The sequence below is a fragment of the Chlorocebus sabaeus genome, chromosome 12 (genome assembly GCF_047675955.1).
Source record: "Chlorocebus sabaeus isolate Y175 chromosome 12, mChlSab1.0.hap1, whole genome shotgun sequence".
NCBI classification, from domain to species: domain Eukaryota; kingdom Metazoa; phylum Chordata; class Mammalia; order Primates; family Cercopithecidae; genus Chlorocebus; species Chlorocebus sabaeus.
In genome coordinates this window covers 48,436,672-48,459,526 of record NC_132915.1, presented here as the reverse complement: position 1 = coordinate 48,459,526, position 22,855 = coordinate 48,436,672, and the positions used below count along the sequence as shown (strand labels likewise).

Sequence of the window (22,855 nt, the reverse complement as noted above, 5' to 3'; positions counted from 1 at the left end):
TGCACAAGTGTTACCTAAGTTCTTAGATTATAAGAACACCTAGTTGATGCCTGGGAGCTAAAAGAACAAGATCCAGATCAACTAGCAGTGAACAAGACATGAGAAAGACGCTTGAGAGACAAGTCCACAAGCCTTGGATGATAGGCAGACATAAGCTCTCTGGCCCAAGTGGGCAAGGTCTAGGCTGAGGCAATTGCCAGAGTTTGGAAAGACATTGTTTTACAGCAGAAAGAGAGCAGCAGGTCTTGGAAAAGAACATGCTTAATATTTACAACTGTTTAATATTAGGTGGATTTCTAATCTTCTGAGCCTCGTCTGTAAATTAGGAATAAAATATCTTCTGTAATGCTCTGAGGGTTAGGAATAATGTTCCTCATACATAGCATACAGAGCAGGGGCTCAATAAGTGGAATTACAGGTTGTGAAGAAAGGGAGTAAAGAGGCAAATGAGATGTGAAAAACACAAAGAAGGAAAGGGTTGTTTTTAAGATAAATGTCTTTATTTTTCTTTATAGTCTTGCTTTGTTGCCCAGGCTGGACTCGAACTCCTGGCCCCATAGTGATCATCCCACTTTGGCCTCCCAAAGTGTTAGGATTACAGGCATGAGTTACCACGCCTGGCCAAGATAAATGTCATGAACTACTGCTTTTTTTTTTTTTTTTTTTTCCCCCATGTATGACCAGCAAATCACATTGGGCTCCTTTTAACTGTGGCTGAAGTGAGACTGTAATGATGTGGCATGTGCATAGGAATCATTTGGGAATCTTGTGAAATGTCAGATTCTCATTCCATAGGTCTGGGTGAGCCTGATACTATGCATTTATGATGTAATTCTGCTGGTCTGTGAACCACACTGTGAGTAGAAAAGTGGTCGTCCACGTAGGCCGTTGAGATAAAAACAGATGAGTCGGCTAGGATGCCTGGTCGGCTTCCTGCACATGTCTAAAAACTACCACACTTTCAAGAAGAAGGAGGTCAGCGGAGGGAGGTTAAACTCTGTTAGGGAGAATAGCACCACGTGGAATGATAAGGGCCAAAGGATAGAGAAATTACAAGTGAAAAAGAGAACTTGTGTTCTTTGGGGCTTATCTACAGACCATATTCAGTCACAGAAACTGGATTTAAATTCTTCTCAGGGAACACTAATCTCTTTGGACCTTGGTTTAGATGCTGGAACAATTAAAAAAAAAAAAAAAAGATTAAGCAAGATAGCATTAGAGCTTTTGCAACAAGACACAGTTTCATCAGCGGTAACATGAGAATAATAATAACAATACCTAAAGCAAATGTAGCAAATTAGTCATTGCAGAATCTAGGTGGTGGGAGTGTGAGTGTTCACTGAAGAATTCTTTCTTTTTTTTTTGAGATGGAGTCTCACTCTGTCTCCCAGGATGGAGTACAGTGGTATGATCTCAGCTCACTGCAGCCTCTGCCTCTGGGATTCAAGCGATTCTCTGGCCTCAGCCTCCTGAGTAGCTGTGATTACAGGTGCCTGCCACCACACCCAGCTAATTTTTGTAGTTTTGGTCGAGACGGGGTTTCTCCATGTTGGCCAGGCTGGTCTCAAACTCCTGATCTCAAGTGATCTGCTCACCTTGGTCTCCCAAAGTGCTGGGATTAGAGGCATGAGCTACCGCACCCGGCCCCACTGAACAATTCTTTCAACTTTCCTGTATGTTTGAAAAATCTTCATAGTGAAATGTTGAAAAAAATATGCTTCCAAATAAGGTTGAAATTAGACAAATTAGAGTAAAATAGAGGAATGTAAATAACATTAGCCCAGTCTGAACAGTAGTTACTCTCTAAGGGACATTCTTTTAGCAGTTTTATAAATTATTTCAGAGGCAGAAATACACGTAAAATATTTCTGAGGGCCGGGCGCGGTGGCTCACGCCTGTAATCCCAGCACTTTGGGAGGCCAAGGTGGGCAGATCACCTGAGGTCAGGAGTTCAAGACCAGCCTGGCCACCATTGTGAAACCCTGTCTCTACTAAAAATACAAAAGTTAGCCAGGTGTGGTGGCGGGCACCTGTAATCCCAGCTACTCGGGAGGCTGAGGCAGGAGAATTGCTTGAACCCGGGGGGCAGAGGTTGCAGTGAGCCGAGATATCGCCACTGCACTGCACTCCAGCCTGGGCAACAGAAAGAGACTCTGTCTCAAAAAAAAAAAAAAAAAGGAGAAAAGAAAAGAAAAGAAAGGATAGCAGTGATTGCCTCCAGGGAGGGAGAACTTTGTGAGTAGACGACAGAATGGAAGGGAGGCTTTTCACTATATTCTTTTTTGTAAGTTTTGCATATCAGATCATGTGTTATTACCTATTCAAAAATAAATAAAATTATAGCCAGGCATGGTGGCTCACACCTGTAATCCCAGCACTTTGGGAGGCCAAGGCAGGCAGATCACTTGAGGTCACGAGTTTGAGACCAGCCTGGCCAATATGGGGAAACCCCATTTCTACTAAAAATACAAAAATTAGCCAGGTGTGGTGGCAGGTGCCTGTAATCCCACCTACTTGGAAGGCTGAGGCGGGAGAATTGCTTGAACCTGGGAGGCAGAGGTTGCAGTGAGCCAGGATCACGCCACTGCACTCCAGCCTGGGTGACAGAGATAGACTGCATCTCAAAATAAATAAAATCAAAATCAAAGCATAGAGGTCTCAAAGTCTAATAGTTTGCCTCTCTTCCAAGCAGTTTAATCATTAAGTTGCAGAATTTGCTGTGCATGACCCTTGGTTATCAAAGAGGTCAACATCCAGCTTCATTGAAGTGGTACATAATGAGGCTGAATTGACCTGTGCACAGCCAGCTGACTCGATCTATTTGAGGACATTTTTAGTTATGAGCCAAAGGACTGCATTTTCCATTCCTGCGTTCCAGTCAGGCTGAGCTCACGAAGTATCTAGGTTGTATAGCCAGAGGCAGACTGGAGGTCTAGTAGGTGTGTGTTAAAGGACGTAGACAAAGATAGGGAGTGAAGAGCTACACGTCACAACGGGGGCATAGTCCTGTGTCAGGAATATTTTACATGTTCCATACTTAAAGTTTACAAAGTGTTGATAGACATTGCCTTCTTTGAGTCATCCAATTTCTCTGGATGGCAAGTGGGCAAGGATTTTGTCCTGTCTTACTAAAGAGGAAAACTGAGCGTGGTGACCATGAGACACACTGCTCAGATATCCTTCCAACTGCAGGGAGCAATTGACTGAGGGCCCCTGCTGCCTTCTGAACTCCATCACCACGTGTGAGCGAGGCCACGCACCCATGGGCTACTTCCAGCCAGTGACAGAGTGTGGCAGGGATATTAAGGCAGGCTGATACTTTGGAGATACGGGACTCCTCTGATGACTGCATGCTCCCGCAGCCTCGATGAGCTTTCCTTAGAATACACTATAACGTAACGTGCTTCTACCCATCCTTCCCTCCTTTCCTCTCTTCTTCACTTGGGTTGAGGTCTGTATCGCAGTCTGATGGGCCTGCCAGCCTCTCCTGGCTCCTTCCCATTTTCTCTTAGAGGCATTTCCTGCAAGTTGAATACTATGTTGGCATTAAACATAGATCTGGGTGATTCTAGGTATGCTTGTAATCGCTGCAATGTGTTGTCTTTGTCTTCAGAAATTAATTTCAACTTGAGTCATTAGATAGGCAAATCTTTTTTTCCTACCAGCTTATCATTTTGAATACTTTATTAAAAATATTTACATATACATGTGATTCTGTATGGCATATTACATAGGCATAGAAATAACAATTGACTAGGCACACTGACTCACACCTGTAATCCCAGCACTTTGGGAAACGAAGGCAGATGGATCATTTGAGGCCAGGAGTTCAAGACCAGCCTGGCCAACATGGTAAAACCCTGTCTCTACTAAAAATACAAAAAATTAGCTGGGTATGGTGGTGCATGCCTGTACTTCCAGATACTTGGGAGGCTGAGGCAGAAGAATCGCTTGAACCTGGGAGGTAGAGGTTGTAGTGAGCTGAGATCATACCACTGCACTCCAGCCTGGGTGACAGAGTGAGACCCTCTCTGCCCCGCAAAAAAAAGAAAAAAGAGAGAAAGACAGGTTCTCACTGTGTTGCCCAGGCCAAAGTGCAGTAGCTGTTTACAGGTGTGATCATAGTGCATGACAGCACTGTGATCTCCTATGATCACTCTTAAACTCCTGGTCTCAAGCAATTCTCTTGCCTCAGCCTCATGAGTAGCTGGGACAACAGGCACATGCCACCATGCCTGGCTATTTATTATTATTATTGAGATGGAGTCTCACTCTGTTGCCTATGCTGGAGTGCAGTGGGGCAATCTCAGCTCACTGCAATCTCTGCCTCCCGGGTTCATGCAATGCTCCTGCCTCAGCCTCCCGAGCCCTGGGATTACAGCTGTGCACCACCATGCCCAGCTAGTTTTTGTATTATTATTATTTTTTTTAATGATGTCTCACTGTCGCCCAGGCGGGAGTGCAGTGGTGCAATCCTGGTTCACTGCAAACTCCGCCTCCCGGGCTCAAGCAATTCTCCTGCCTCAGCCTCCCAAGTAGCTGGGATTATAGGCGTGCACCACTACACCCAGCTAATTTTGTATATTTAGTAGAGACGGGGTTTCACCATGTTAGCTAGGCTGATCTCGAACTCCTGACCTCAGGTAATCTAAATGCCTCAGTCTCCCAAAGTGCTGGGATTACAGGTGTAAGCTATTGTGATGGACCCTAGTTTTTGTATTTTTAGTAGAGACAGGGTTTTACCATGTTGGCCAGACTGGTCTCATACTCCTGACCTAAAGTGACCCATCCACCTCAGACTCCCAAAGTACTGGAATTACAGGTGTGAGCCACCATGCCCAGCCCATACCTGGCTATTTAGTGTTTATGAAGACTTCAAGGTCTTTTTGTTGTTGTTGTTCTTTGTAAAATAATGTGTCCTGCCACATTGTCCACTCCACTTTTCTTTTTTCTTTTTTGAGACAGAGTCTTGCTCTGTCACCCAGGCTAGAGTGCAGTTGCCCGATCTCGGCTCACTGCAACCAGGCTCAAGCAATCTTTCCACCTCAGCCTCTTTAATAGCTGGGAATACAGGCTACAGGCACACACCACCATGCCTGGTTAATTATTGCATTTTTTATACAGATGAGGTTTCACTATGTTGCCCAGGCTGGTCTGGAACTCCTGGGCTCAAGCAGTCCTCATGTCTCAGGCTCCCAAAGTGCTGAGATTACAGGCACGAGCCACTTCACTTTTCCTTTTCTTTATTAACGCTCTGGAGTTTGTAATTATATGGCCAACCTAGGGGTTCTGGGAACTTAGGCCAGGAGAATTACCATTTGCAGGTGGCCCTTGTGGCTTGGCAAGGAATGTCATCAACCCGCACATGCTGGTCAAAGGTGTCACCAGGAGAATGGAGACATTGTCAGCTGTGAGCAGGACATCATTTGACGTAGGGTGGGAGGAGGCAGAGCAATCAGCAGGCTCTTACTTCTAGACTGTTCTTGGAGTTGGCTGGCAGCAACCTGATTGGCAATAGTTGTTTGCCTGAGTTCCCAGGATTCCACTATGAGTTCATTCTTGTTGAACAGAACGTTTTGTCAGAACAATTAGGGCTTTCTTTCTAAAGTGTGCTTGGCTGGAAAAGAAAGCAGGAGCCCCCGGCCGGGCGCGGTGGCTCAAGCCTGTAATCCCAGCACTTTGGGAGGCCGAGACGGGCGGATCACGAGGTCAGGAGATCGAGACCATCCTGGCTAACACAGTGAAACCCCGTCTCTACTAAAAAATACAAAAAATAGCTGGGCGAAGTGGCGGGCGCCTGTAGTCCCTGCGACTCGGGAGGCTGAGTCAGGAGAATGGCGCAAACCCGGGAGGCGGAGATTGCAGTGAGCTGAGATCCGGCCACTGCACTCCACTCCAGCTTGGGCTACAGCGCGAGACTCTGTCTCAAAAAAAAAAAAAAAAAAAAAAAAAAAAAAAAAAAAAAAAGAAAGCAGGAGCCCCCAAGGGCTAATAATCTAGCAGTGGCTGACACTGAAGTGATGCATGGAAGAAAGGCTACCAAGCAAGGGAGGTGGAGAGTAGTTTGAAGCAACTGGGGTAAGCTGAGATCTGTGAAAGCAGCCCTTCCGCTCGTGTGTCCCCACAGAAACAGCAAGCGCGGCTAGAGACGAGGAAGAGTGTGCCAAAGCCAGACAGCCACAGGAAAGGGAAGGCTTGGGCAGCAGTACGTGACTTGGTGAAGACATGAAGAATGTCTTCAAGGAACTTGTCTATGTAGCAAACTGCTGATGAGCTGGTCTTGTTGAGTTGGCGTAGTAAGGAATCAGTACCTTACACACATGCACACGCACACACATGAGAGAGAGAGAGAGAGAAAGAGAGAGAACAGTATTGCCTTGCCTCTTTACAACAGATATCTCAGTTACTAACTATACATTCTGGACTCTTCAAGAGCAGGGGGGTCATGATTTTTTTTTTTCTTTTTCTTTTTTTTTTTTGTGAGACAGCGTCTTGCTCTGTTGCCCAGGCTAGAGTGCAGTGGTATGATCTCAGCTCACTGCAACCTCTACCTCCTGGGTTCAAGAGATTCTCCTGCCTCAGCCTCCCTAGTAGCTGGGATTACAGGCGCATGCCACCACGCCTGGCGATTTTTGTATTTTTTAGTAGAGACAGGGTTTCACCATGTTGGCCAGGCTGGTCTTGAACTCTTGACCTCATGATCCATCTGCCTTGGCCTCCCAAAGTGCTGGGATTACCGGCATGAGCCACTGCACCCAGCCGAGGGGTCATGAATTTTACCTCTATTGATCCCCTAATGTTACCCAATACAGGGCTGCACACTTGCCAGGGCCTCCTCGAATACAGTATATTATTCTTTTGGGCATCTTGGAAAACAGGTTCTTGACATCCTGCCAATGTGCACTATGCTAAATGGTTTCCATGCCCAAAAGCACGAAAGTTCCCCACCTCATCTTCAACATTCTTCCTCCACATATTTTTAGGGCTCTACCTAACAGTTCAGTTCTAAGCACATCTTTCACTAAGCATGAGGTTTGTTAGTGCTGACAGTCAATACCAGATTAAACCTCTGTGTCCCTTAGCCATTTGCAGAGAGACCTGGGAAATCAACCATAAACAAAAGGCACATGGGGGTGAGAAGATAGGTGAGGACTTACAGGGAAATTGCTCATTTTGATGGTGAAGACAGTCCTGACAGACCTGAGGGAAAAGGTTACAAGGAAAGGAAGCCCAAGGGCTTCTACTTTGTCCCAGATTTGTATCTGCATGTGTGATTTTTTTGGTTTTGTTTTGTTTCTTTTTTTGAGATGAGTCCTGCCCTGTCGCCCAGGCTGGAGTGCAATGGTGCGATCTCGGCTCACTGCAACCCCCAGCCTTCCGAGTTCAAGCGATTCTCCTGCCTCAGCCTCGCAAGTAGCTGGGATTACAGGCACAAACTACCACACTCGGCTAATTTTTGTTTTTTTTGTTAGTACAGACAGGGTTTCACCATGTTGGCAAGGCTGGTCTCAAATTCCTGATCTTGTGCTCCACCCGCCTCAGCCTCCCATAGTGCTGGGATTACAGCCATGAGCCACCACGCCTGGACTGCATGCATGATTTTCTGCCCATTCAGAGGACTGGTAAGGAGTTGCCAAATCTTTTCAGGGACCCTCACAGCTGCTTGGAGATTGTGAATCAGGGATTCTCATGAACAGGCAGAACTATCACAAGAAGTCCGGCATGAAGTGAATGATGGTAGTATGTGGTCCACTGCTAAGAGATGTGACATGCTGCTTTTGTTTTTAAAAATTCTCTGTGTTATACTTTCTGCTTACAAAAGGAGAAATATAGGCTCACTAAACATTTTCCAACATTATAAGAGATATATAATATGAAAAGTGTGAAAGTTTTTTTATGATCCCTGCCCATGTATCCCAGATCACCATTGCCAATTATTTGGTATATCTCTTGAGATGGCATGCTTTCTGATTTCGAAGCAGATTGTGTCGGTTTTGTTTTGTTTTGTTTTGTTTTGAGACAGGATACGGCTTTGACACCCAGGAGGGAGTGCAGTGGTGCAGTCTTGGTTCATTGCAGCCTCCACATCCCAGGCTCAATCCATTCTGTCACCTCAACCTCCTGAGTAGCTGGGAAAACAGGTGCATGCCACCACACCCAGTTGATTTTGTATATTTTGTAGAGCCAGAGTTTTGACATGTTGCCAGGCTGGTCTCCAACTCCTGAGCTCAAGTCGTCCACCTGCCTCGGCTTCCCAAAGTGCTGGGACTACAAGCCACTGTGCCCAGCCAGGTTGTGACTTAAAATGTGCAATATCTTTGACTTCCAAAAATTGCACCACAAACAGATTCTTTGGCAGTTTGGAGTGTATGTCCCAATCCGTGTGTATGTGTGGGTACAAGAGGAAGAGAGAAAGAATAAATGTAATAAAATCACTGCTATTCCTTTTCTGGGAAATAGTCTTCAGTTCTTGATTTTTATCTTTCATAGGAAATTGTGTTATGAGGTAGCCAGATCATTTATCTAACATGAATATATTAAAATTTAGTTCAGTCTGAGACTACCCTAATCAGAATCTCCCCCGCCCTCCATTAAATAAATAAGAACTGGTTATGAGCCTCATATGCTCACCTGGTGGAGAGCTGTGAAGAACACGGTGGTAGGCCAGGCCCAGGGGCTCATGCCTGTAATCCCAACACTTTGGGAGGATGAGATGGGAAGATCGCCTGAGCCCAGGAGTTCGAGACTAGCCTGGGCAACATACCAAGGCCCTATCTCTATTTTTTTTTTTTTTTTTTTTTTGAGACGGAGTCTCGCTCTGTGGCCCAGGCTGGAGTGCAATGGCCAGATCTCAGCTCACTGCAAGCTCCGCCTCCTGGGTTCACGCCATTCTCCTGCCTCAGCCTCCCGAGTAGCTGGGACTATAGGCGCCCGCCACCTCGCCCGGCTAGTTTTTTGTATTTTTTAGTAGAGACGGGGTTTCACTGTGTCAGCCAGGATGGTCTCGATCTCCTGACCTCGTGATCCGCCCGTCTCGGCCTCCCAAAGTGCTGGGATTACAGGCTTGAGCCACCACGCCCAGCCCCCATCTCTATTTAAAAAAAAAAAAAAAAAAAAAAAAGAGGAAGAACAACATGGTGATCTAGGTGTGGTTTCTGCCCAAGCATCCCTGAAGTTCTTATGAGCATATGAAGGGAAGGGGCCATGTTTTTGATGCCTAGCAAGGATATTCTGTAGTGGTGGCTTGAGGAGAAACCCTTTTGTAAACAATTACTGGGGAATCTGAAAGTTAAACTTCGACTCCCTCACGGAAGTAAAACCATGTGCGTTTTGGGCATACCTACTCAGTGCACCAGCCGCTAAGCAGGTCCAGAGAGTAGTCCTTGTGTTGCAGGGATACATGTTGCTTGGAGAAAGGAGATAGAGGCCTAGATTCTTTTTTTTTTTTTTTTGAGACACCATCTCATTCTCTCGCTTAGACTGGAGTGCAGTGGCCGGATCTCAGCTCACTGCAACCTCCACCTCTCAGGCTCAAGGGATTCTCCCACCTTAGCCTCCTGGGTAGCTGGGATTACAAGCCTATGCCACTACTGCCCAGCTAATTTTTGTATTTTTAGTAAGGACAGGGTTTCACCATGTTGGTCAGGCTGGTCTCGAACTCCTGACCTCAAATGATCCACCTGCCTCAGCCTCCCAAAGTGCTGGGATTATAGGTGTGAGGCACTGCATCCAGCCCCCTAGATTCTTATTCATTCTGTAACACTATGGCTGCTTTGCTGAGTTTACGCTCCCACATCCACACTTTTACAGAACATTTGAGAGAATATGTTTTGGCTCATGAATTAACTTGCAATTTGAGACTCCCTAGCTGACAGTCTCCAAGCTGCTGTGGGAGTCCTTGATTCACATACATGTGTAAAATTTTGCTTGGATTTTCTAGGACAGTGAGCTGCATCCAGTTACAAGCTTTCTGTAACCAAGTTCTAGGTAGAATTTAGCACTCATCAGTGACTTCTCTGGTTAGTTGCTTAGTTCTGTAAGCATTAAGTAGAATCTAATATAAATATCCACCAAAAACCACATTTTGGGCTAGGCACGGTGGCTCATGCATAGCACTTTGGGAGGCCAAGGCGGGTGGATTACCTGAGGTCAGGAGTTCAAGACCAGCCTGGCCAACATGGTGAAACCCTGTCTCTACTAAAAATACAAAAATTGGCCAGGTGTGGTGGCACACACCTGTAATACCAGCTACTTGGGAGGCTGAGGCAGGAGAATCGCTTGAATCTGGGAGGCAGAGATTGCAGTGAACCCACATCTCTCCACTGCACTCCAGCCTGAGCCACAGAGCAAGACTCCATCTCAAACAAACAAACAAACAAACAAAAAACTGGTGTAGTGGCTCATGCCTATAATCCCAGCACTTTGGGAGGCCGAGGCAGGCAGATCACCTGAGGGCAGGAATTCAAGACCAGCCTGGCCGACTTGGCGAAACCCCAACTCTACTAAAATTACAAAAATTAGCCGGGTACCGTGGCAGATGCCTGTAGTCCCAGCTACTCGGGAGGCAGGAGAATCGCTTAAACCCAAGAGGTGGAGGTTGCGGTGAGCCGAGATCACGCCTCTGCACTCCAGCCTGGGCGACGGAGTGAAACCTTGTCTCAAAAACAAAAACAAAAACAAAAAACAATTAGCCAGTCATGGTGGCAGGCGCCGGTGATCCCAGCTACTCAGGAGACTGAGGCAAGAGAATCACTTTAACCCAGGAGGTGGAGATTGCAGTGAGCTGACATTGTGTCACCGCACTCCAGCCTGGGTGATAGAGTGAGACTCTGTCTTAAATAAAAAAAACAAGATGCATTAGATGTATGATATTAATTTAATTCAGCTCTTGGTTAACTAGAGACATTTGGATTTAGCTACTCTACATTTCCAGGGTTACATCTGTAGACCTATGAAGCCAGCCTGAGATGTGTTAATATCGGGAGTGGAGGGGTGGCAGAGTGTTTCTGAGTTCATATTCCATTTCCATTAGTTATATCTAATCAGAATCTGAGTGATGAATGTCAGTGAGGGCAGATTCATGGCTGATCTGTATTTCAGTTTCAGAACAATAGACTGTTTCTTCTCTTCCGACAGTAGACTAGAGTGATTTCATTTGCTAAAGCCCAAGCATGAACATTTCTGGAAGCTTAGAAAAGTGATGTTTCAGGCTGAGCACGGTGGCTCACGCCTGTAATTCCAGCACTTTGGGAGACCAAAGCAGGCAGATCATGAAGTCAGGAGATCAAGACCATCCTGGTTAACACGCTGAAATCCCGTCTCTACTAAAAATACAAAAAATTAGCCGGTGTCATGGCACACACCTATAGTAGCAGCTACTGGTGAGGCTGAGGCAGGAGAATTGCTTGAACCCGGGAGGTGGAGGTTGCAATGAGCTGAGATCGCACCATTGCACTCTAACCTGGGCAAAAGAGCAAGACTCTGTCTCAAAAAAAAAAAAAAGAAAAAAAAAAGAAAAGTGACAGCTGGATGCGATGGCTTATGCCTGTAATCCCAGCACTTTGGGAGGAGTGGGGGGAGGTGGCGGAACACCTGAGGTAGGAGTTCGAGACCAGCCTGGTCAACATGGTGAAACCTCATCTCTATTAAAAACACAAAAAATTAGCTGGGGCGTGGTGGCAGGCACCTGTAATCCCAGCTACTCGGGAGGATGAGGCAGAAGAATTGCTTGAACCCAGGAGGCAGAGGCTGCAGTGAGCCGAGATCGTGCCATTGCACTCCAGCCTGGGCAGCAGAGTGAAACACCATCTCAAAAAAAAAAAAAAAAGAAAAAGAAAAGTGATGTTGCTATGGTAGATGCCATTCTTACAGCATAACTTTGTACCGCAAACCTTTTTTATTTTTTCACAGCAGTGCTCTAACTTCAAAGACAGATTGACTTGTTTTCGTTTTTGTTTTTTGAGACGGAGTCTTGCTCTGTCGCCCAGGCTGGAGTGCAGTGGTATGATCTTGGCTCACTGCAACCTCTGCTTCCCAGTTTCAAGCGATTCTCCTGCCTCCGCCTCCCCAGTAGCTGGGACTACAGGCATGAGACCCCATACCTGGCTAATTTCTGTATTTTTAGTAGAGATGGGGTTTCACCACATTGGCCAGGCTGGTCTCAAACTCCTGACCTGAAGTGATCTGCCCGTCTCAGCCTCCTAAAGTGTTGGGATTACAGGCGTGAGCCACCGGACCTGCCATTGATTTGTTTTTTGTTTCTTCTTTTATTTTCTCTGCTTCTTTGCATGCCTCAATCAGATGATTTTGTGTTTGGGTTTTAGAGATCTGTTAAAATTACATCAAGCTAACTTGACATCAATACAGCCTTACATTTTAGAAGACAAACTCTGAATTCTTGATGGATTTCATAACATTTATAAGTAGTGTGGTAATCATATGTTTGCTAAACTTTGGAAATCATGATGCAACCCTCTGCCTTCACATAGTGAAGCCTTTTGGATTTTTCTTTAATGAAATATTAAATTGAATGTGGAACTTTGAGTAATTGGCCCAGATAAAAGAAATGACTCATCCAGGGATGACAAAAATTAATCCTGACCTTGAGGATTTCACTCTGTCAACTCAGAGAGTGAGATACACTGGCATTGATGGGTAAAGTCAGAGTTCCCCTAACTCCCTCAGTTGTTTTTGAGTCATTAAGAACTACTAATATTAGCCCTGTCAGAAGCCAGCCTAAGAAAAGAATATTTGCCAAATGCAATTCCAGAGCTGGGATGTTGAGGTAGACAGTGAATATAACAAAGTTATTCCTGCCCAGCACTTTGGGAGGCCGAGACGGGCGGATCACGAGGTCAGGAGATCGAGACCATCCTGGTTAACATGGTGAAACCCCGTCTCTACTAAAAAATACAAAAAAAAAACTAGCTGGGCGAGGTGGCGGGCGCCTGTAGTCCCAGCTACTCGGGAGGCTGAGGCAGGAGAATGGCGTGAACCCGGGAGGCGGAGCTTGCAGTGAGCTGAGATCCGGCCACTGCACTCCAGCCTGGGTGACAGAGCGAAACTCCGTCTCAAAAAAAAAAAAAAAAAAAAAAAGTTATTCCTGAAACTTTAGCTCAGTTCTCTTTCCAAAATTAACATACTAATATATATAAAATTCACTCCTTTTCTCCTACTCCTACTTCCTACTGGCTCTCAAAAAATAGGACTCAGAAATGAAAGGATCAGGCATCTTCACAAAAATGAAGGAAGCCAAGCCTGAGCTGTCCATGGCTTCTCAAGTCTGCACCTGTAATCCTAACTATTTGGGAGGCTGAGGCAGGAGGATGACTTGAGCCCAAGAGTTTGAGACCAGCCTGGACAACACAGTGAAACTTTGCACGGTGAAACTTTGCCTCTTAAAAAAAAAAAAAAAAAACTAAGCAAAAAAAAAAAAAAAAAAGGTTTCAGGGTTATTGTTTTTTGTTTTTTGTTTTTTTCCCCAAACGTGGCTAGCAACAGCACTTGCCTCCAACAAAACTGCAGAGGCAGCTATCCCAGAGTACAATGGTGTGATCTCGGCTCACTGCAACCTCCGCCTTCCAGGTCCAAGCAAACCTCCTGCCTCAGCCTCCTGAATAGCTGGGATTACAGGCATACGCCACCATGCCTAGCTAATTCTTGTATTTTTAGTAGAGACAGGGTTTCTCCATGTTGGTCAGGCTGGTCTCGAACTCCCGACCTCAGGTGATCTGCCCGCCTCGGCCTCTCAAAGTGCTGGGATTACAGGCGTGAGCCACCGTGCCTGGCCCCCCAGGTATCAGGGTTTTTAAGGACAATTTGGTGGGTAGGGGAAGCCAGTGATCTGGAGGTGCTGACTGGTCAGGTCAGAGATGAAATCATAGGGGTCGAAGCTGTGTTCTTGCATCGAGTCAGTTCCCGGGTGAGAGGGCTGTAAGATCAAATGAGCTAGTTTATCGATCTAGGTTGTGCCAGCTGATCCATCAAGTGCAGGATCTGCAAAATACCTTAAGCACTGGTTTTAGGTTTTACATTAAACCTAAAATTTAGATGATGTTATTCCCAGGAGCAATTTGGAGAGGGTCAGAGTCGTGTAGGCTCCAGTTTCATGACTCCTAAATCATAATTTTTTTTTTTTTTTTTTTGAGACAGAGTCTTGCTCTGTTGCCCAGGATGGAGTTCAGTGGCACAACCTCGGCTCATTGCAACCTCCGCCTCCCGGGTTCAGCCGATTCTCTGCCTCAGCCTCCTGAGTACCTGGGATCACAGGCACCCGCCACCACGCCCGGCTGATTTTCGTATTTTTAGTACAGATGGGGTTTCACCGTTTTGGCCAGGCTGGTCTTGAACTCCTGACCTCATGATCCACCTGCCTCTGCCTCCCAAAGTGCTGGGATTAAAGGCGTGAGCCACCGCACCCGGCCCTAAACCATAATTTCTAATCTTGCGGCTAATTTGAGAGTTCTATAAAGGCAGTCTAATCCCTAGGCAAGAAGGGGGTTTGTTTTGGGAAAGGGGTGTTATCATCTTTGCTTTAAACTCTAAACTGTAGCCGGGCATGGTGGCTCACACCTGTAATCCCAGCACTTTGGGATGCCAAGGCAGGTGGATGACCTGAGGTCAGGAGTTTGCCAACAGCCTGACCAACACGGAGAAACCCCATCTCTACTAAAAATACAAAATTAGCAGGGCGTGGTGGTACATGTCTGTAATCCCAACTACTCCGGAGGTTGAGGCAGGAGAATCACTTGAACCGAGGAGGTGGAGGCTGCAGTGAGCCGAGATTGCACCACTGCACTCCAGCCTGGGCAACAGGAGCAAAACAATGTATCAAAAAAACAAAATAAAACAAAACAAAAAAACCTCTAAACTATAAACTAAGTTCCTCCCAAAGTTAGTTCAGCCTACACCCAGGAGTGAACAAGGACAGCTTGGAGGTGAGAAGCAAGATGGAGTTGGTTAGGTCAGATCTCTTTCACTGTCTCAGTTATAATTTTGCAATGGCCGCTTCAGTAGTGTGTGGGGGAAGAAGTGTGTGTGTGTCTGTGAGTGTTGAGGGAGTTGTTCTTTTTTTTTTTTTTTTTTTTTTTTTTGAGAGGATATCTCGTTCTATTGATCACAAGGTCAGGAGATCGAGACCATCCTGGCTAACACGGTGAAACCCCGTCTCTACTAAAAATACAAAAAAAAAAAAAAAAAAAAAAAAAAACTAGCCGGGCAAGGTGGCGGGCGCCTGTAATCCCAGCTACTCGGGAGGCTGAGGTAGGAGAATGGCGTGAACCCGGGAGGCGGAGTTTGCAGTGAGCCGAGATCGTGCCACTGCACTCCAGAGTGAAGACTCCGTCTCAAAAAAAAAACCAAACAAACAAAAAACGACAAGCATAAATGTACAAAGTACAGAGGTGCAGAGGTGTCTGAGTGATGGATTCCATCTAGGGTAGTCGGGAGGTCTTCCTGGGGGTGGTGGCATCTGTCCACCACCCCCAGGTGGGAATTTGAGGGATAAATTCCCAGTGAACAAGGTGGAGACAGTAGGAGCGATGACACACAGGAATCCTATACTAGGATGTGTTCAAAGGACTGTAAGTAAATCTGTGTGACTAGAGCTTCAAGTTTAAGACAGGTGCAACGCCAAAGTATCCGAGACAGGACTCAATCAATTTAGAAGTTTATTTTGCGAAGGCTAAGGACACACACATGGGAGACAGGTCTGTGCCTTTCTCCAAAGATGATTTTGAGGGTTTCAATATCTAAAGGGTAAAGGAGTGGCTATTGGGGAGAGGAGAAATTTTTAAGAGGTGTGGGCCTATAAGAGGCAAATGGTTGCATTCCTTTGAGTCTTTGGTTAGCCACTGACATGTGAGATGGGGGGTAGAGGAATAGTCACGCATTCATCTAGCTCAGTGAATCTGCATTTTTACATACGATAAAATACACATAGGCCAGAGGAAGCAATTAGATATTAATTTGTCTCAGGTGAGCTGAGGGATGATGTTGAGTTCTGTCCTATGTCTCACCCCTGTGAATATAAGCTCTCAATTTACATTGTGAGGATGAAATTCAACAGAAATGTTTTAGGGTAAAGATCTTAGGGCCCATCAGGAATTTCCTAGTGGGCAAATTATGAGGGCAGTATGTAGCTTTTTTGTTTTGTTTTCTTTTGAGACAGGGTCTCACTCTATTACCCAGGCTGGAGTGCAGTGTCTCCATTATAGCGGTCCCCAACTGCAGCCTTGACCACCCAGGCTCAAATGATCCTCCCACCTCAGCCCACCAAGTAGCTAGGACTACAGGCACATGCGACCACACCCGGCTAATTTTTGTATCTTTTGTAGAGATGGGATTTCACCATGTTGCCTAGGCTGGTCTCAAACTCCTGGGTTCAAGTGATCGCCTGCCTCAGCCTCCCAAAGGGCTGGGATTACAGGCATGAGCCACTGCGCCTGGCTTATGTAGCTTATCTTTGAATAGGAGGCAGGTTTGTGTGACACATCCCCAGCTTGACTTTTCCCTTTGGCTTAGTGATTTGGGGGTCCCAAGATTTATTTTCTTTTCACACAGGTAAAGTCCAGAGAAGAAGCTGGTGAGAAAGAGACAGGAGCCAGATCCTGAATGACGGTAAATTGAATCCTGGAGGGAACCAAACAAAGCCCTGAAAACCTCCAAGAATCTCAAGTTCACCAAATCCATGGTAATGTCCTGCCACTCCCCAGGACTGCCACACTGCACACACCCTATCTAATGGCAACCTACTGCAGGGGCCAAAGAAAAACGTCCCCTTTGTCGTCTGGAGGTTCACTGAAAAATCAGCTGGCAAAAAGCACATTAACAGGAGAAAAGATGTACATGTATTATTATAAAAAGACGTAAATGTATTATTGGGCATGTGGGGGAACCACAGAGTAATTACTCCACCTCTCAGTGGGTTCAGAAACTTATATACCACTCCTGAGGTTACAGAAATTTGGGGGGCTCAGAGAATGCCCCAAAACAGGTAATGGTGGTAAATCAGGATTTAGTGGCAAGACAGAAATGGAAACTTGGCTAGCAAAAGTCATCTCATTATGTAGATCAGGGGTCCCCAAACTTTGGGCCATTTACATTGTGGCCATTTACATTCCTGTTAGGAATAGGGCCGCACAGCAAGAGGTGAGTGGCGAGTGAGTGATACCACCTGAGCTCTGCCTCCTGTCAGGTCAGCAGCTGTTATTAGGTTCTCTTAGGAGCAAGAACCCGGTTGTGAACTGCACATGCAAGGGATCTAAGTTGCGGCTCCTTATGAGAATCTAATGTCTGATGATTTAAGGTGGAACAGTTTCATCCTGAAAACCATCCCCCTGCCCTGGTCCATGGAAAAATTGTCTTCCATGAAACCTATCCCTGGTGCCAAAAAGGTTGGGGACCGCTGATGTAGATGAAACCTCACAGGTAGTAGCCATTGGAGAGAATAGATGGTTAATGTTTCTTTCAGACCTTTAAAGGTGTCAGACTCTCCACTAACCTTTCCTATATCTGGACAAGGGAAAGCCTCAGAGAGCACCTGGCTGCATCAGTGCAGATTTTCTCTGTATATTGCAAGCCTCTCCCACACACACACCAAAAAACCAGCTTCATAGGACTACTTCCGCCTGCAGGTCCTCTGAACAGCCATCTCAAAATATGTGAAAGAAGTATATTCTGGGGTAAAATTTTTTTGTTTGCTTCACTATGCATCTCACCTTGGGTGTTACTCTTGCCACTGGTTTCATATTCTCAGACTCATGAAGCTGAAAAAGAGTTGGGGGTGCAGAATTTGGTGTGCTTCATCCTTTGTGGGCTTGAAGAGTATCTTGTTCCCAAAATTAGTCCCTGGGGCCCTCTGCTTCACAGGCAAATAAAAGCAAAAAGAAGCTTGCTTAGCCTTAAGTGAGGAAATGACTCACAGGTTTAAAACAAAAAAGGAAAAGATGGAGGCACTTTGTAGGTGAAAGGGCGAGAGTCTTCTGATGCAAAATAAAGAGGTCATTAGAGCAGGGATGGATTACCAATAAGCAGAGCAAACATTTGCTTAGGGAACAAACAGCCCCGGAACACGAAAAAGAAAAGAAAAATATAATAATTTGATTGCTTAAAACACTGAAGATAGCAACATAGGAAAAAACCCAAACCAGAACTTTTTTGGATTTCATAACACTTATTTTATGGTTTAGTATTTATGGCTTAGTTTTATACTTTATTTTGAATTACATGTGCGGAGGAGGGGGAAAAATACTGTAATTTTTCTTGCCAAGTAAGGACCATTGTATATTCAGGTATAATGGTATAAGGGATATCATTTTAATGGGTCTGTTTGGAGCTTTAGATACGATCAACAGTATCTGTGTGCATGCAAGATTGGTTAAGAAATTGGGGTAGACCGGGTGCGGTGGCTCACGCCTGTAATCCAGCACTTCCCGAGGCCGAGGCGGGCGGATTACGAGGTCAAGGGATCGAGACCATGCTGGTCAACATGGTGAAACCGTCTCTACTGAAAATACAAAAATTAGCTGGGCGTGGTGGCCCACGCTTGTAGTCCCAGCTACTCGGGAGGCTGAGGCAGTAAAATTACTTGAACCCGGGAGGCTGGGGTTGCAGTGAGCGGAGATCGGGCCACTGCACTCCAGCCTGGCGACAGAGAGAGACTCCGTCTCAAAAACAAAAACAAACAAAAAAACAAAACAAAAACAAACAGAAAACAAATTGGGGTAAAAGCCTCTGAGAGCTTCCTACAGTTGCAACTCCAAAGCTTCACAAAGCCATTCCCTGGGACTCCAGCGCTGTGGGCTCCTCATGGGGCGGACCCGCGGCGCCAGCGCCTGTTCCCCTCCCACCTCCCAACCCTCCTTTCTGCTGTACCCTCCCTGCGAGCCGCGTGCGGGGGGTGGGGAGTGGGGCGAAGCCAGACAGCTTCATCCCTGGTCACTCACGGGGGAAGAAGTCCCACGAGCCCTACCTGGCCTCAGGCGGTGGCACAACTTGTCTGCTCAAATAATCTGGTTCCAAATCCGTGCGTTTTACACGAGAAAAAAACAAAACAAACAAAAAGCACAACTGGGACTCAGATGACTATTTAAGTTGTCTTTGGAAAACAATGCATAACCCTGCACATATAAAGTTGCCTATCTCACATAAGCCTACGCAGCTATCATTCTGGAGTGATCTGGAGTTAAGTCTTGTCTTTTTTTTAGACAGGGTCTCACTGTCACTCAGGCTGGAGTGCAGTGGCACGATCTCGACTCATTGCAGCCTCGACCACCTGGGCTCAAAAGATTCACCTCAGCCACCCATCCCCCGCCCCCAACCCCGCCAAACAGCCGGGACTAGCTGGGACTAGAGGCGCGCGCCACCACGTCGGGCTCCTTTCTTTGTATTTTGGGAGAGACGGGGTTTCGCCATGTTGGCCAGGCTGGGCTCGAACTCCTGACCTCAGGTGATTCGCCCGCCTCGTCCTCCCAAAGTGCTAGGATTACAGGCGTGAGCCACCGGGCCCAGCCTCCACAAAACTTTTAAAAGTTATTAGTTCGCTAAAAATAACAGCGTAGAAGCCATTGTGCAGCGCCACGCGATCTCGGCTCACTGCAGCCTGGACCTTCCAGGTTCAAGCGATCCTCCCATCTTAGCCTCGCAGGTAGCTGGGGACACAGGCGCGCGACACCACGCTGGGCTATTTTTAAAAATTAAAAAAAAAAATATTCGACATGCTGGTCTGGAACTCCTGGGCTCGACAGATCCTCTCGCCTCAGCCTCCCAAAGTGTAGTGATTACAGGCGTGAGCCACCGCTTCCATTTTTAAAGAGTTCTATTCTGAGGACTAACGCCATTCAACAAGTCGGTGTGAATTTGCGTTTTTCAAAACCCCAAAGCCGGCCTGGGTGCCATCCCCATTTGCCCCGGGCCTCTCAGGACCCCGACCATAGGCAGCGCCCCGACTCCAGGCAGGGCTACCACCAACTCCCAGCCTCCCCAGGCTGGGCCCCCCCCCGCCCCGCTCCCGACAGGCTCCTCTCCCCGCGGCGGGGCCCCTCACCCAGGCAACACACCCTCTCACCCCGACCGGGCCCCAAACCCTCTAGGAGGGCAGGCATTGGGGGAGGGCGCCGGGACGTGCCCTAGGGTGACACTCGGGGTAGGACAGGGCGTGCTGCCGCGGGTCACGTGCTGCGGAGGCTCGGGGAGGGGCGGCGAGGCGGGGTTTATAGTCCGGGCGCCCGCGGGCCCCACGCTTTGACCGGGTGGTGGCAGCCGGAGTCGCCTTAGGGACGCGCCTGCTCTCCGCCTTTCGCTGCAGTCCGTCGGTGAGTGCGCGCCCACTCGGCGCCCCAGCGAGCCGGCCCGGGGTCCCCAGCGGCGCCCAGTTGGGGTGGGGGGCTCCCCGGGGCCTCGGGGCCGCTGCTTGCTCCCCACGGGGCTCTAAGGTGGATAGGACGCGGGGGTGGTGGTCCGAGACCCTCCGCTCGCCTCGCGGCTTCCAGATCCTGACCGGGTAGGGGCGGTCTCCTGAACCCGCGCTTTCCACCCTTGCCTTTGTGAGTTGAGGCTTCTTTCCTGCCAACAGATTTAGGAGATTGCTATCAAATGTCCCTTGGCCTGCCTGGGTGGTTGTGGGGAAACAATTAACATTTGTCGAAGGGACATTATCGAAAGGGAAACGCGTTAGAAAACCGCATTTTTTTTTTTTTTTTTTTTTTTTTTGACGGAGTCTCCCTCTGTCGCCCAGGCTGGAGTGCAATGACTCCGCCTCCCGGGTTCAAGCGATTCTTCTGCCTCAGCCTCCAGAGCAGCTGGTATTACAGGCGCCCACCACCACGCCTGGCTCATTTTTGTATTTTTAGTAGAGACGGGGTTTCACCATGTTGGTTAGCCTGGTCTTGAACTCCTGACCTCAAGCAGTCCATCTGCCTTGGCCTCCCAAATTGCTGGGATTACAGGCGTGAGCCACTGCTCCCAGCCCGAAAACCGCATTTTATAGGTACACATATTATGAATACACAATGGGAGTGGGACACCGACACTGGCGCGTCTTCCGCCTTCAGAGTAGTGGCGGCTCCGTTCTTGGTGAGGGGAGGGTGAGCTGGCCGCTCAGGCACGGACGACAGCAAGCAGGTTCTTTCCCTCCCAGCTCCGGCCGCGGTCGGCTTTGTGTGGGGATGGGCTTTGGGGATGCTAAGATGACGTTTAAAGGCGTCCTGAAGTGCTTCTCCTTCCTCAGAGCACCTCCTTGCTGTTGTGCGTAGTCTCCCCTAAACTAGCTTCCGTCCTTTCACAAGGAAGTTTTATAACGTCCCTGCAAAGTGTTCCCACTTGATCCCCACAAGAATCCCGGCTGACCAAGATGTCTTATGCTTGAAATCTCTCTTTAGTCTTAACCTGGGTTTTAACTTGGCTAGCATTTTTGTCAACAGATACTGCCCTTCAAAAGGCATCTCTCTATCTTGACGGAGAAATAAAACAAGTTTGTCAACAACTTTGCTTCTCCCTCCTGAGTATTGCAAGTTTACACATAAGCTCTGAAACCTTGCCTCAAAAGAGGGAGTGGGGTTGTGTGGGTGTGGGTCCTTCAGGAGGGGGACTCTGAGAGCTGGAGAAAGGAAAGAAGTACAGAAGACTGCACGGAACTGACCCTGAATTTTTCTCTACTTGAAATCAGCATTTGCCTGGGTTGGGGAATGAATTTGGGAGAGTCATCCCAGTGTTCTGAAATAAGTCTCTTTTCTGCAGATTTCTTTCTCCAGGAAGAAAAATGGCATCCGTTGCAGTTGATCCACAACCGGTATGAATTTCTAGTAGCCTTTGCCTACTTTCTCTCCTCTTGTGTTTTGAGACATTAATAAGCACACCCTCCCTACTTTGATTGCAGAGTGTGGTGACTCGGGTGATCAACCTGCCCTTGGTGAGCTCCACGTATGACCTCATGTCCTCAGCCTATCTCAGTACAAAGGACCAATATCCCTACCTGAAGTCTGTGTGTGAGATGGCAGAGAAGGGCGTGAAGACCATCACTTCCGTGGCCATGACCAGTGCTCTGCCCATCATCCAGAAGCTAGAGCCGCAAAGTGAGTTCTGATTTTTCAAGATGCAGTCAAGGGACTGGTCAGTGGTGAGCCCCTGAGCTCACAGCAGTAACATCCAGAACTCCTTAGCCCTTCCTGGGGTATACATTACCTTTACCTAGAAACTTTCAGGTGACCGTCATTACCATGAAAGGCCCATTTCTTTTTCTTTTCTTTTTTTTTTTTTTTTTTTTTTGCTATAATATTGTTTTTAATTACAAAAATTATTTATCCATTTGAATTTACTTCTGATCCATTTGGAGTGCCAAAGCAATTGTAATTATAAATTTAAAAACACAATTTAGCAAGGAAAAATAAAGAAAACAAAAACATATTATTCTTTTACTTTTGCCGTTAAACAACAAATACATTTCTGATAACTTGTCAAATATTTTCTCTTCGAATTGATTCTTTAACTTACTTAAAAGGGTATATATTATATTTTTTATTTCTATAAAGTCTCTCTTTTCCTTTAGCTTTCTATGTTCCAACATTTAACATTTTTAATGCATTAACCTGCTATAATTAAAACTTTCTATTAAACTGAAGATATTATTGATGTTTTGTTTTCTAAGTTGATATCAACTAAAATCTTTTTTAAATAGGTAATTTTTCTTCATGCTTGCTCCTATTACTCTAATTTTTTTTTTTTTTTTTTTTTTTTGAGATGGAGTCTCGGTCTATTGCCCAGGCTGTAGCGCAGTGGCACGATCTCAGCTCACCGCAACCTCTGCCTGCTGGGTTCAAGCGATTCTCCTGCCTCAGCCTCCTGAGTAGCTAGGACTACA

At 46.7% G+C, this 22,855-nt stretch overlaps 1 protein-coding gene across 5 annotated transcripts in view; it reads left to right on the top strand.

Moving 5' to 3' along the window:
* The window catches only part of PLIN2 (perilipin 2), a 115,685-nt gene that overhangs the window by 73,238 nt on the left and 19,592 nt on the right, over positions 1-22,855 (top strand). For 2 of the 5 annotated variants that reach the window (XM_073021649.1, XM_073021647.1), the window contains exons 4-7: positions 7,473-7,622; positions 16,561-16,690; positions 21,736-21,787; positions 21,875-22,070. In XM_073021649.1, coding sequence (XP_072877750.1) covers positions 21,758-21,787; positions 21,875-22,070 — 226 coding nt within the window. In that variant the 5' untranslated portion in view covers positions 7,473-7,622; positions 16,561-16,690; positions 21,736-21,757. Of the gene's footprint in view, positions 1-7,472; positions 7,623-16,560; positions 16,691-20,185; positions 20,313-21,735; positions 21,788-21,874; positions 22,071-22,855 lie in introns of those variants that run through there. The other 3 variants (XM_073021646.1, XM_073021650.1, XM_073021648.1) reach the window with 2 other exon arrangements.